This window comes from Cynocephalus volans, chromosome 3 (assembly GCF_027409185.1).
Source record: "Cynocephalus volans isolate mCynVol1 chromosome 3, mCynVol1.pri, whole genome shotgun sequence".
In the NCBI taxonomy this organism is placed as follows: Eukaryota; Metazoa; Chordata; class Mammalia; order Dermoptera; family Cynocephalidae; genus Cynocephalus; species Cynocephalus volans.
Window position 1 is genome coordinate 72,423,906 of NC_084462.1, and position 12,697 is coordinate 72,436,602.

The window sequence follows — 12,697 nt, forward strand, 5'->3', positions numbered from 1 at the left end:
CCTTACTCCAAGGTCACTTAATCCATTCAGAGGTTTTAATAGTTGGTTATTTAAGTATTACCATTTTCTTCTCTTTTTAGCAAAAGTTTATCATTAAAATGAGAGAAAAGGAAAAAAGATAATAGTAGGTTATGTCATACCTTTAATTAGACCCCTATTGCAAGGCTGAGTTTTAATTGGCTTTTTTCGTACAAAAGCCTTTTAAACTTTTTTTTTTAAATCCTCCATGTTGAAGTTTAAAAATCAGTTCAGCTTTTCCAACTCTGCAAAGTACCAACTTTCTGGAATCTCTCTATTCCCTTTCATTTCTGCTTGCAAACTGCCTGATTCATTTGGAAGCTCATACTTTTTTGTATAATACCTTGACAAATGAAGCCAGCAATGCCCAATATATTCTATTGACATTATTATATTCTTCAACTGCTTCTCCTAGAGCTACAGGTACATTAGAAATATTATTTTCCTTCCAAATTATCGTAGGTGTCAGTTTTACCAAATATTTTACCACTTCATAACATGGATTTTCATCCTTGTATTTTCCGTTAACAGTTTCCTTGCCACCCCTTGCCTGACCACTAAGCCAATACCAAAATTTTAGGTTTCTGTTCTGGGGGCATCCTTCTTTTGCTACTAATTTCTATATTAACCAGGTAGGCTGGGTTATGCTGCAGTAACTAAAAAAAAAAAAAAAAAAAAATTCTTAGTTGTTTATAAAAACAAACTTGGTAGTTCTTGCTCACGCTCCATTCCCCAAGTGGCGTGGCATGGGTCTCTGATCACTGTTAGTACACTCGGGGAGCCAGGCCATGGAAGCTCTCTCTCAATGTGCTTCCATGCTTCCCAAGGCAGGAAAAAGCATATGGCCACCCAGGAAGTGGCCCGTAAAGGCTTCTGCATTGGAAAGGAAGGTATCACTTCTGCTCATATTTCACTGGCCAAAGCAAGTTGTATGACCATGCCTAATTTTACGGGGAGGAATGAAGAAGTGTAATTCTGTCATGTTCCTGGAAGGAGGAAAATCAGAATATTTGTAAGAAGCCCTATTGATTCCCACCATGGCCATACCATGGCCTGAGGAAATGATTGCTGGTGGTTGTAGAGCTATTTAGAACCATGGCACACTGCCTGTGTATGTGTGAGACCAGCCCTGCCCCACACTGTTGCAGGCAGTAAACATGACGCCTTTCTCCACATGGCTTTCATTACAACTTCATTTCATTAGGAAATCAGTGGGGGTATTCTGTGGCATTACAGAAGTGCCAGGAATGAGACCCACCAAGTTGCTTACAAACTCAGCAATGCTTCCTTCCAATATTCATCAAGGAAAAATAAACTCATAGTGTGTTCTCATTTCCCTTTTTATTTCCTGGGACTTTGGACAAGAAACATCGTTCAAGATTCTGTCATGATAATAGGAGGAAAAACAATGTCAAGAATAAGGACTTTTGAGGATTCTCCTTTTGGTAGCATTGACATGATACATTGTTAATGTTACTTTCTTTTTCTGGAATAATCACCCACATTAAATTCAACCAAGAGTGGGAGCAGGTAGCAGAGGTTATGCTGGAATTTGGGTAAATGATCTTCTTTTTAGACTCAGCATAATCCCAAGAGGCAATAACACTTTAGGGAAATTAATTAATAAGCACGTATTTTTTTTCTCTTTTGCAAGGTAGAGATAGTCATAGGAGGCTATGAAGAGAAGTTGTGCTTCTTCAGCTGAAGAATACGTAAGAGGACCCAGATGAAATATTCCATTTAAAATGAATCCCAGAATTTTTGGATTGGGTTGGTAATAATATTTTAGAAATATGAATAGTTAGTGGAAAATAGTCCTTTAGGAGGAAAAAGGTGCATGGAGATGCCTTGGTGTAAGAGAAAGAATTATGCTTGACTTTGTGGACAATTACGAGTTCAAATGTCAGTTTCACAAAATGCCTGACTGACTGTGTGACCCTGAGAAAGTGCTTCAAGTCTTTAAGCCTAAAGTCCTCACTGTAATATGGTAAAAACAAACCTTCTTACAGGACGGACATGAAGAATAAAGGAGTGAATGAGTAAAAATGCTCAGCTCAGTGGCCAGCACACAGTAGGTGCTCCATAAACGCTGGTTCATCATCTACTTCCCAAAGTAAAGACAATTAAGGGAGCAAGTGCAGAGTCCTGACCAGAAATGGACCCCAGGGTTTGAGAAGATGAGAGCCCATCTCAGGAAAAATAAAGCGAGGACACTGCTGGAGAATGTCCAACATTTCCAAGTATTCACATAACTCCTCACCTCAGATTTTTATGACTCCATTTTTTTTCTTCTTTCTCCTTGTACTTCTGTTTATTTGCTCCTTTCCTTTCTAATTATCTCCTCCTCCTTTTTTGGTGGATTTTTCCAGTCTCTGGATTTTATCTTCTCTCTTTTCTTCTGTTATCTTTTTCTTCTTCATATAGTTCCATCACTTTGTTGTCCCCAATCTATATTTTTCTTTCTCCCCCATTTCATCTTTCCTCCTTTCTAAGTTGTTTAGCAGAGGGGACCTGGAGGCGAGTCTACAAAACTGTGCTGGCTATGTCTCAGTGCCTCTCTGTCCCCACTTTCTGTAGCTCTCCTCAGTTTGCCCTGACAGCTTCTGTGGAACCCTATCCTTGTGCCACCCACCTCCTCCCCCTGGGCTACAGCAATCTGCTTCCCCTACTAAAATGTGCTCTTAGAAATGGATCTCATCAACTCAGAGACACAGGTGTAAATAACTCATAAAGTTTGGTGCTTTACTTTTCCCAAGGGTTCCAGAACTTCAATCAGATACAAAGCCTTTAGCCCAAGAAATAAATCTCTAATAATAATTTCAGGCAATAGAAAGTGATGGAGTATTTCTTCCTATGGGCAGGAGACTTTCCCTGCCAAACATACCTATTCACAGAGCTTGTTCTGCTTTGTATTTTAGAATAAAATAAAAGAAAAAAGAGTCAGATAAATCTAGAGTTAGATTTAGCCACCTTCTGGTACATGGAAGTGTTTCAATCTAATCAGTTTGGGGCTAAAAATTATTTAATTCTAAAGGGATTGTGTGCAGCAGATGCAACAATTTATTTCAGGTAAATCAGCTTTATCTGGCTTTTTCATTCTTTTTGTACTATATCAATTTTAATATAATTTGCAAAGGGATATGAGCTCCATTACATGTGTTTGCAAAGCATGAATCAATCTAGCCAAGGGGCCTCGTGCACCATGACAGTGCTCTGGCAGCATGGTGGGGATTGCCAAGGGTCAGCCAGGTCATTCTATTCACTGCTGGCCCTGTGCTTGAGGTCTGTAAGCTTCTCAAGGGCTTATAAAAATATGTGCCCCTTAAAATTTCTGTTTCTGAAGTATAAAAATAAGAGTTAATAAATGTAGAATTGAATATCAATAAATTAAAACATTCAATCAACTGTTTACTGCTCAATTTTAAGTCTCTCTCTCTCTCTATATACACACACCCATTGTATTTCATGTGGGAGGTGAATCTGTTTTAGTATGTTTGATGTGATGTGGGATGGGTTTTCCATGAGTAAGAGGACACAGGGTCACTCAAGGTCTTAGAATGGTCCCGAGCGTCAGATATTTGAAAATCTGGAGCAAAGTGGAAGAACACAGTACTGTTTCTCCAGAGTAGCATGAGTCTGTAGGCCCAAAGTGGAGGCTCTAGTTCAGGCATGAGACACTGCATCTTGCTTGCCCCCATCCAGCTACCTTAGCAGGAAGCAGTTGGGCAGGAGCCCCCCGTATTACTGGAAGATGAAAAGTGGGAAAAACTTTTTATCAGAACTCCTTCTGCAAAGAAATTACTATATGTAGGTAGAAGGATGCTGCAGACTGAATTGTGTCCCACCAAAATTCATATGCTGAAGCCCTGACCCCCCATGTGACTGTATTGGAGATAGTGCTTTTAAGAAGGTGATTAAGGTTAAATGAGGTCTTAGGGGTGGAGTTCTGATCTAATAGAACTGGTGTCCTTATAAAAGAGACACCAGAGATCTCTTTCTCTCTGCAAACAGCAAGAAGGTGGCCATCTACAAGCCAGGAAGCAAACCCTTGCCAGGAACGAAATCTGCCACCATCTTGATCTTGGACTTCAAGCATTCAGAACTGAGAGAAAATTAAAGTCTGTTGTTTAAGCCGCCCAGTCTGTGTTATTTTGTTATGGCAGCCTGAGCAGACTACAACAGAGGATGTTCATCGATTAGCAGCTTTGGGTGGGGTCAGGAAGCTCAGGGCAAGTTTCAGATGGTCCTCAAAATGCCTCCTAAGTCTGGAAAGCTGCAAGGTTTTTGCTTTACCAAGGTGGGTGTGCAAGTTTGGGGATGGAACTGATCTTCCCAGGATTGAGTGCTACCATCTATGGAGCTGCCTTTCTGCCCTTCCCCAAACAGCACTCAGCCTTCCCCTAAATACATGTCAAACTAATATTTAAAGGGTATCTGTTTGGAGGGGCACCAAATTATTAGCGACCTGCATCACCCACAGCCCTGGCCAGCTGTAACCCTTCATACCTCAAGGTCATAGCCGATGCCATGGGCCTTACATAACTGGAGAAAAACGTAGTGGAAAACCAGGGAGAGATTGTTGTGCCTCAGCTGGGTGGTCATCACTGCATAGCGACTGGTTGCCTGTGCCTGGAAAAGACCACAACTGAATGTTAGACTCTTTAAGAAAGTATTTTAAAAAACTTTTAACTTTAGAATATTTGTAGATTCACAGAAAATTTGCAAAGATAATACAGAGAGTTCCTATATCCCCTCCACCCAGTTCTCCTATTGTTACCTCTTACACTGCCAGGGTACATTTGTCATAACTAAGAAACCAAATTGCTACGTTTCATTAATTTTTTCCTAATTCCCTTTTTCTTTCCTTTTTTTTAAATTAAAAAAAATTTTAAACTGAAACAATTGATTATACATATTTGTGGGCTACAGAGTTAACTATCAATAGTTGTGTACAATGTGTGATGGTCAAGTGAGGATAATTAGCTTATTCATCATTAAAATACATAATCATTCTTCATGTCCATTAACCAGTTTCTCGCTGGCCTCCCTGCCCCTCCCCCCTCCCCCTTTCCTACTTCTAGTAACCCTAGTTCTGTTCTCTCCTTCTGAAAGTACAACATATTGTTGTGATTATTATTTCTCTCTTTTTATTTCTTTCTCTCTTTCTTATTTACTTATTTAATTTTTAGCTACCACTTATGAGTAAGGACATGCAGTATTTCTCTTTCTGTGCCTGGCTTATTTCACTTAACATAATTTGTCTTCAAGCTCAGGATCCCATCCAAGATGCAACATTATATTTAGTCGTCGTATCTCCTTAAGTTCCTCTGCACTGTGACAGTTTCTCAGACTTTCCCTGTTTTTGATGATGTTTGATAGTTTTGAGGAGTACTGGTCAGGTACTTTGTAAAATGTCCCTCAGTTTGGGTTTGTCTGATGTTTTTCCCATGATTAGACTGGGGTAATATGCATTTGAGAGGAAGACCACAGAGATAAACTGCCATTTTCATCCCCTCATATCAAGGGGACATGCTGCCAACACGACCTATCACTGACAATGTTAACCCTTATCACCTGGCTGAGGTAGGTTTTGCTACCTTAGCAAAAACTTTACAGGTTCTTCTGCTGTGAAGGTACTTTCCCCCCTTCCCTTACTATACTCTGGAAGCAAGTCACTGATCGTAGCTCACCGCCTTGAGGTGGCCAGTGTTAGAATTTGATACTAACTGTCTTCTTTGTTTCAGAAACTGCTCTTCTTTATCTTGTTTGCCTATCAGTGGGAGCTATCCCAAAGAGGCTGGTTACAGTAGGCCCAAAGTATTTTGATAATATATTTCCTAAAGACATTTTTTTTTTTCCTAAAGACATTTAAAATTTAATATGTACAAAATGAAGTAATGGATCCTGGTAGTTTTGTTGCATGCCCTTTGTGAGATATGAAATTTGCCTCTGACAATCAGCCATGTTTCTCTTTGGATAACTAGAAATTTTGAAGAATTGCATATAGGGCCATAGTCGACCTTAGGGCATAGAAGGGAAAAGTACCTGGCTCAGCTCTTGAACTTTGGGGACCCTCAGATGCTGGGCAACTAGGTGTCTGGACTTGTGCAGTGGCTTGGAACAGGAGTAGGAAAAGGAGGTGCTGCTGTCCCGAAGCTGGCTTAAGGGATCACAGCTACCCGACACTCATTATACTCAGACCTCAGGCTCTATCTCTGTCTCTGAGATAATGCAGAGGAAATGTGCTGAGTGCCCCGAAGAGAATGAGTGTCCTTTCCTCTCTTGCATATCACACACACACACACACACACACACACACACTCTCTCTCTCTCTCTCTCTCTCTCTCTCACACACAGTCAGAATTCATGCACTTTTTGTGATATACTTCCCCCACGCGTAGTGTCTTTTCCTTCAACATTTATATCAAGCACTGCATCTGAGGCTCACATTATCAGTAGCGGTGACTAAGGCTGCTCTTCCCACATGTAAGCCAAGTCCATGTCTAAAATCTGGTAGGCCCCACAGGCTAATGCACCTTGAGTTGTGCACCTCCATTAGCATCATCCCATTTGTACCCACTGGACTTTTTTTTAACAAAAGAAAATCTGTTTGACCCTCACATGCCTCACAACTGTACTTTATCACCCTGACCTATCTGGCATTGTGCTCCTGGCTGTGTTCTGTACATGATGGGAGTTTTCTGAGGGCAGGTACTGTTTGGTTTCTGAATCTCCAGGCTGGGCACGATGCTAGCACAGAACAGGCAGTGTTTATTGAATGAAAGAAAGCATGAATAAATGAAATAGGTTAGGTGGCTAGCATTTTCCTTTGATTTAAGAGAGTCTTCAAAGGATGTAATTCAAGGTACTGCCAGTCAATGTGTTTTGGGGCAGAAGCAGGTGATTTGCAAAGCACAGAGGTTAGTTACACCATGCCTAGAGAATGACGACTCAGGGCATTTACTCCAGGCCTTGCCTCCTGAAGGACAGTGTGGCCCTGGTGGACTAAGCAGGAATAACTAGTAGGGTAACAAGAACTGGTTAAGTTCTGGCTCAGCTGGTTAGTCAGACTGGCAGGGCACAGCCACCAGACCTGCTCACCATGCAATGACGGGCTGTGCCATGCTCCTGCCTTCACAAGGAAGGCCCAGAGCCTGAGCTTTTGCACATGGAAGTGATCTGTAAATACTCTGAAATTCCATTGTGGTTACCAAGCATGTAATTATGTGGTAATTTTCATGAATTCACAAGATAATTCCAAAGTTATTTTTGTCTTCTAAGCTTGTCTTATGTTGCCATAGTATGTAAACAAGCAAAACCAAGATCAGGCCCTGGTCAGCAGAAGAGGCAGGCAGGCAGGCATCTGGCAGCAGGATCCAGCTCAATGCTGTGTATCTTGGCTCCAAAGCATGGCAGAAGAGCTCACTGTCCAGTAGTACATGATTAGTGGACAACAAGCAAGGACCAACCACCCTGAGGTTTCTTCCTCTCTATGGATACAGACTGCAATTCTTCCTCCTCCCAGACCTGGGCCTGTGGTTCATCATCTAAAAGAAGAGCTAGGATATTTGGCATATGTCTCCCAGCTGCCTCTTCTTTTCCATTACCACCACCATCCTAGGCCAGACCTCTATTGCCTGGAGAGCTGGAAGTGAGGATGCAAGCAGAATGCTGTAGTGGAAAGGGTATGTGGAGTCAGAAAGCCTGAGGTTCAAAACCTGACTAGGCCACTTACTGTATGTGTGATCTTGAATACATCATTTAACTTCTCTGACTTCTGATGAATAAATAAGCACCTAGCACAGTGCCTGGCACCTGATAAATGATAGCTACTATTTTTGTTGCTGTTTCTTTGTGGAAAGGATTTTGGACCTATGATAAATATAATTTCCCAGACTGTTCTAGAGAGAGGTATCATCTGTGTGTGAATTTACTTGTACATGCCTAAATATATTCTGAAAAGACACATAGACATAAAAATGGTGGCTACCCTTGTGTAGTGAGGCGGGAACAGGGCAATGGGAACGAGGCCTATCAGTGTACCACTATTTACACTTTTTGCCTTTTGAACCATGGGAATGAAATGTTATCAACCTCAAAAAATTAAATAAAACCCATTAATCTTGATTTTGAAGACAAGAATTGTAAATGTATATTTCGTTCATATTTGAGTGGGTGAACTGTTTATTTTTAGAAAAACATAGTCAAGCTTTTGCATATGGTTTATGGTATAAATTATATCATCTTTTCCATACTTCGTTTTTTTTTGGGAATCTGTGCTATCTAGGAAACCTGTACCATGTCCACTGATATAAGGGTACTTCAAAAAGTTAGTAGAAAAATAGAATAAGTGGAAAGATAAGATGAATCTTTCCATAAACTTTTTGAAGATCCCTCATATTTCCTTTTTAAAATCTAAGACTCCTCCATGACCATTAGGCCCATTCAGTGCTACTAAGTGTCAGCTGAGCTCAGAGCAAAGGAGAAGCCGGTGGATAATGGCAAAATGCCTGGAAACACCCTCATCCCACAGGAAAATGAGTCCTCCTTTGGAAGAAGAGCTTTCTCCGTGGCCTCAACCAGAGACTTCTTTAGGGATGAGCTTAAGCTCTGCTCTGGGATTGGATCACTGCCTCTCAGCGAATGCAAGGCAGGCTGGATGGTACAATGGTTAAACACACAGGCTTTCAAGTCTGACAGCCCTGAAGTTAAATCCTGGCTTCACAACTTGCTTGCCTAGTAACTTTCAACAAGCTGCTTAAAATCTCTTAATTTCAGTCTTCTTATCTAAAAATGAAGATAATGACAGTACCTGCCTAATATATTCAGCTGTAAAAAGATTCATGTAAAGCATTTAGTATAGCATCCTGGTGTAGAGTAAAGGCTCAATATGTTTTGGATGTTATTATCATATTAATACATAAATAGTTATCTGCTGACCTATTTGTGTCTTTTGGTAAACTTAGAGCTCTTCGCTACTCATCCTTGTATCCTTTCTGCTTAGTGGAGTGCCTGGTACAAAACAGGGGTTGAGTAAATACCTGCTGAGTTTACTTCTAGTTGTTTCTTGCTGAAAGTATTAACTGAGGGCCAAGGTGATGGCTGATGAGGACTTGGATGTGACCTGATACAACAATATTATTCCTTTCTAAAAGATTCTGCAAGAAAAATACCTCAAGGGAAAGGTGCAATATAGAGGGATGGACCCTTGCAGTGTCCCTCATAGGAGATGTCGCATCCTTCAGCCCTCCACAGTACACGAGGCTGCTTGAGCCAAGCTTGGTACAGAGCCCCATCTTATAGGCGTGCAAAATCAAATCCCTCAAGAGACCTTGGGGATCATTTAGCCCTCCTTTAATTTACAAATAAGGAAACTGAGGCCAGAGAGATCAGAAATAATGATCCCTGACTGCCAGACCAGTGCTCTTCACTCCAAATTCCCACTGGCCACATTTGGAATGTGTGGGAATTTCAGAGGTTTAGCATTTTCTAGTATAATAAGGGAAAAAAAATTAAAAGACAAAATACTATTGGTAGAAATCTAGTCTTATTAAACTACCTTTCTAAATCACAATCTAACAAGAATGCTTCGAGCCAAATAAAGGAAGCTCGAAATACTCCTTTTCACTGGAGAATATAATTTTACTTCAGCCACAATTTAAATTGATTTAGTTCTGAGCACCAGCACTTGAAGTGTGGAGCATATTCTATTTTTGCCATGATACTTGTTTTGACAGTGATGCATTTCAGTTGACATAGTTGAAATCCTTATGTAATAAATCTCTGCCTGAAAATTAATCATGTTTATAATATTCTGAGAATTAATAACACCCATTGCTCAAATCATTAACTTAAAAAAAAGAGCTTCCAAAATCTGTTCTCAGCAGTAAGGGACCACAAATAAATGAATGTTTGATAAAATAATCCAAGTAGCAGTTTAACAAGCGTAAACTTGAATGTGGCTGCAATAACACAGAACTATTGTTTAAGGGTTGGCAGAGGCTGATGAGGTTCTTATTTCAGTTACGAAGCAGGCATCCACATGCATAATGAACTGCTCTCTGAATTATTAATGTGTTGCTTATTTAGCCTCATCTGTCTAGAAGATAATGTATCCTAACTCTAATGAGTGATTGGTTTTGTACATAATTACAGTAGCAGCAGTAGCCGGGAAATGTGTGCCTTCAAAGAAGGAGTTCTAAAAATAAAGTCATCACATAAACTCTGTTGTTGTTGCATTCTATCAAAATCAAACCCGAAGCATTTGAGAATTCATAATAAATTACAGGAGACAGAATCATTATTAACATCATAATTTAACACAAAAGGTTTTACTTAATCATTCATTATAGATCATGTGCTGTTAAAATGTGAATAAATGACTTGGGTTGTTTTAAGATGTTCCCTTTTGGCCACGCACCAACCATGGTGTCTAGGGTCTGGAAAGAGAGAAAGAGTGAAAACTGGTAGAAAAGGTAACAACTTATCTGATTCTGATGGAACACTAACTAAAAGGAAAATAGTTGCTAGGTGATTCCTTTTTCATTTCTAAAACATGTACTTCTAGGATTTACCAGACATTGTTTATACTTTCAAGTGCTTATTTGTGGCGGGCACTACATCAGAAGCCCATTCACCTGGTCCAGCCAGGCCTAAATGACAGCTCTGCCACCTGTTTCTGATATGGTACAGCACCTCTTCTGAGAGTCCCGAACAGTTCTTACAGTCCCCCTGCAGAGCATATTATTAAAGGAACGGGCCCCAACCGTAAGCATTTCATTGGCATTAGTTCTTGATGCACTTTCATCATCATTGGGGTTTTATCTGTGCGTTTCCTTTTTCTTCTTCACTCTTCGAAGGGGGCTGTCAACTGACTGATCGTAAACCTGACGGCACCACAGGCTGTTTACACTTATTCAGGAGGCTTCAGTTTGGTTGTGAATTGTACTGTGTGTGTATGTATACGCGCTTCTTTTAAAAAATAGCCCATCACGTGTGTACACACGCACGGAAGTGTGTGCACACCCAAGCACAGAGGCACCAAGGTGAGAACATCCATTTATATCTTTCTAGAACCAAAAGCACTTTCAATTCATTCCTACATCAGAAAACCTGCATAGCTTTTCTTCAGTGATTGTAGAGACATTTCAATTATTGACAATTGGAATGCCTTCCTCTCGAGTAGAGGCAGTTTCTAAAAGTGTTTAAGACTCTTGATCACAGGAGAATGCCCGTATGTCGCCTGTAGCTAGGAATGAACCCTACAGGCAAAATGGGGAAAATGAAGGAGTGCTTCTAATTCAAAGTACAACTTCTGCTTACAGCCTTCTAAAGCAACATATTTAAATGCAGCAAATTGACTTTGGAAGTCTTGTGTTGAATACTAACTCAGCTTCCAGCTTCCTTTTAGAAATGGCATGGAGTTAGATTTACTAGCCAGAAGGGCTCAAGTGTCCCTGCTGTCTCTCCCTCTAGTATTGAACTTAGGGTCCCATAGGTCCCTTTAGTGAAGATGGAGGCCACAAGTGGGGCTGGACCTGAGAGATCGAATCTCAGCAAGGTCCTGGGACCTAATTAATAGAGGTCTGTTTCTCCTCCCCAGTCCAACTCTGCTTCTCTTCGTGATAAACAAAGAGGTCAAGGGGATTTCTGTAAGCAAGTTACCTCATCAGACAACTGGACTGAGGAGGAGGAGGAAGCTGCCCGAGCCCCCCAAGACACGAGGCACCCTCTCTAGGGTGACTGTGGAGAAATTGGGCAGAGTCAAACAAGGGTTCTTTAAATCCAGTGGCATTTCCTAGACCTGAAGAAGTTCAGCAGAGAGGCAGGGGACATTGCTCTGAAAATGTATTTATGGGACACCAGTGTGGGGTCCTATTAATTGTTGGAGTTCCTTTTTTATCTGTTTGATATATTTGGATCTCAAGTACAGCTTCATTTGCAAAAAGGGTATAAAGCTCACTGTTGTAGGAGAAGGCAAAAGAAGCCCTCTGGCAGCCATGAGAGCAGCTGTGGCCAGAGAGCCCCAATACACTCTTACATGAAGGGCCATCTGGTCCTCCTGACCTTTGTTCACTCTCCCCATGACTCACTGAGCCTGTCTACCCGCTGTCCCCACAGAGATCTCCCCTTTGTTACCCAGAGTGCTGAGACTGGTTAACCTCAACCAGGCTGGCCCCAGAACCCTGGCCCCAGCCAGCCTAGGGGTGGGACTAGGGATGAGAAACTGGGCTGTGGCTGTGCGGAGATGCAGACCATCAGGGCCTCAATAACCAAACCAGGAAGCTGGGATTCTCCTGAAGACAACAGGAGTCATTTCAAAATCATAAGTAGGGGAGCCACATGCTCACATTCGCTTTTCATCTTGCCACCTGGACTGCACTGTTCATTTAGGCTGAGGGAAGAGACAGGAGGCAGGGACTCAGAGGAGCTATTATAATATCAGTGTGGACTGATGAAAGTCGGAACTAAGACAGTGTCTGTGGAGGGAGAGGAGGGGTCAGATCGGAGGCATTTTGGCAGCTGGAATCTGCATGACCTGGTTGCTGACTGGATGTTGCAGTAGGGGGTATCTCAGCAGCCTCTGTCCTGACCCACCAAGAGGAAGTACACGAAGAGAAGGGATGATGAATGCAGTTTTGGATAGCTTGACCCTGAGGACTCTAAGCAGATAGGTTCC

The 12,697-nt window shown here is 41.4% G+C and overlaps 1 protein-coding gene across 1 annotated transcript in view; it reads right to left on the bottom strand.

Moving 5' to 3' along the window:
- The window catches only part of LOC134372572 (IQ domain-containing protein H-like), a 153,953-nt gene that overhangs the window by 14,934 nt on the left and 126,322 nt on the right, over positions 1–12,697 (bottom strand). Inside the window, exon 18 of the mRNA XM_063090034.1 lies at positions 4,525–4,647. Within this exon, the coding sequence (XP_062946104.1) occupies positions 4,525–4,647 (123 nt within the window). The remainder of the gene's footprint in view (positions 1–4,524; positions 4,648–12,697) is intronic.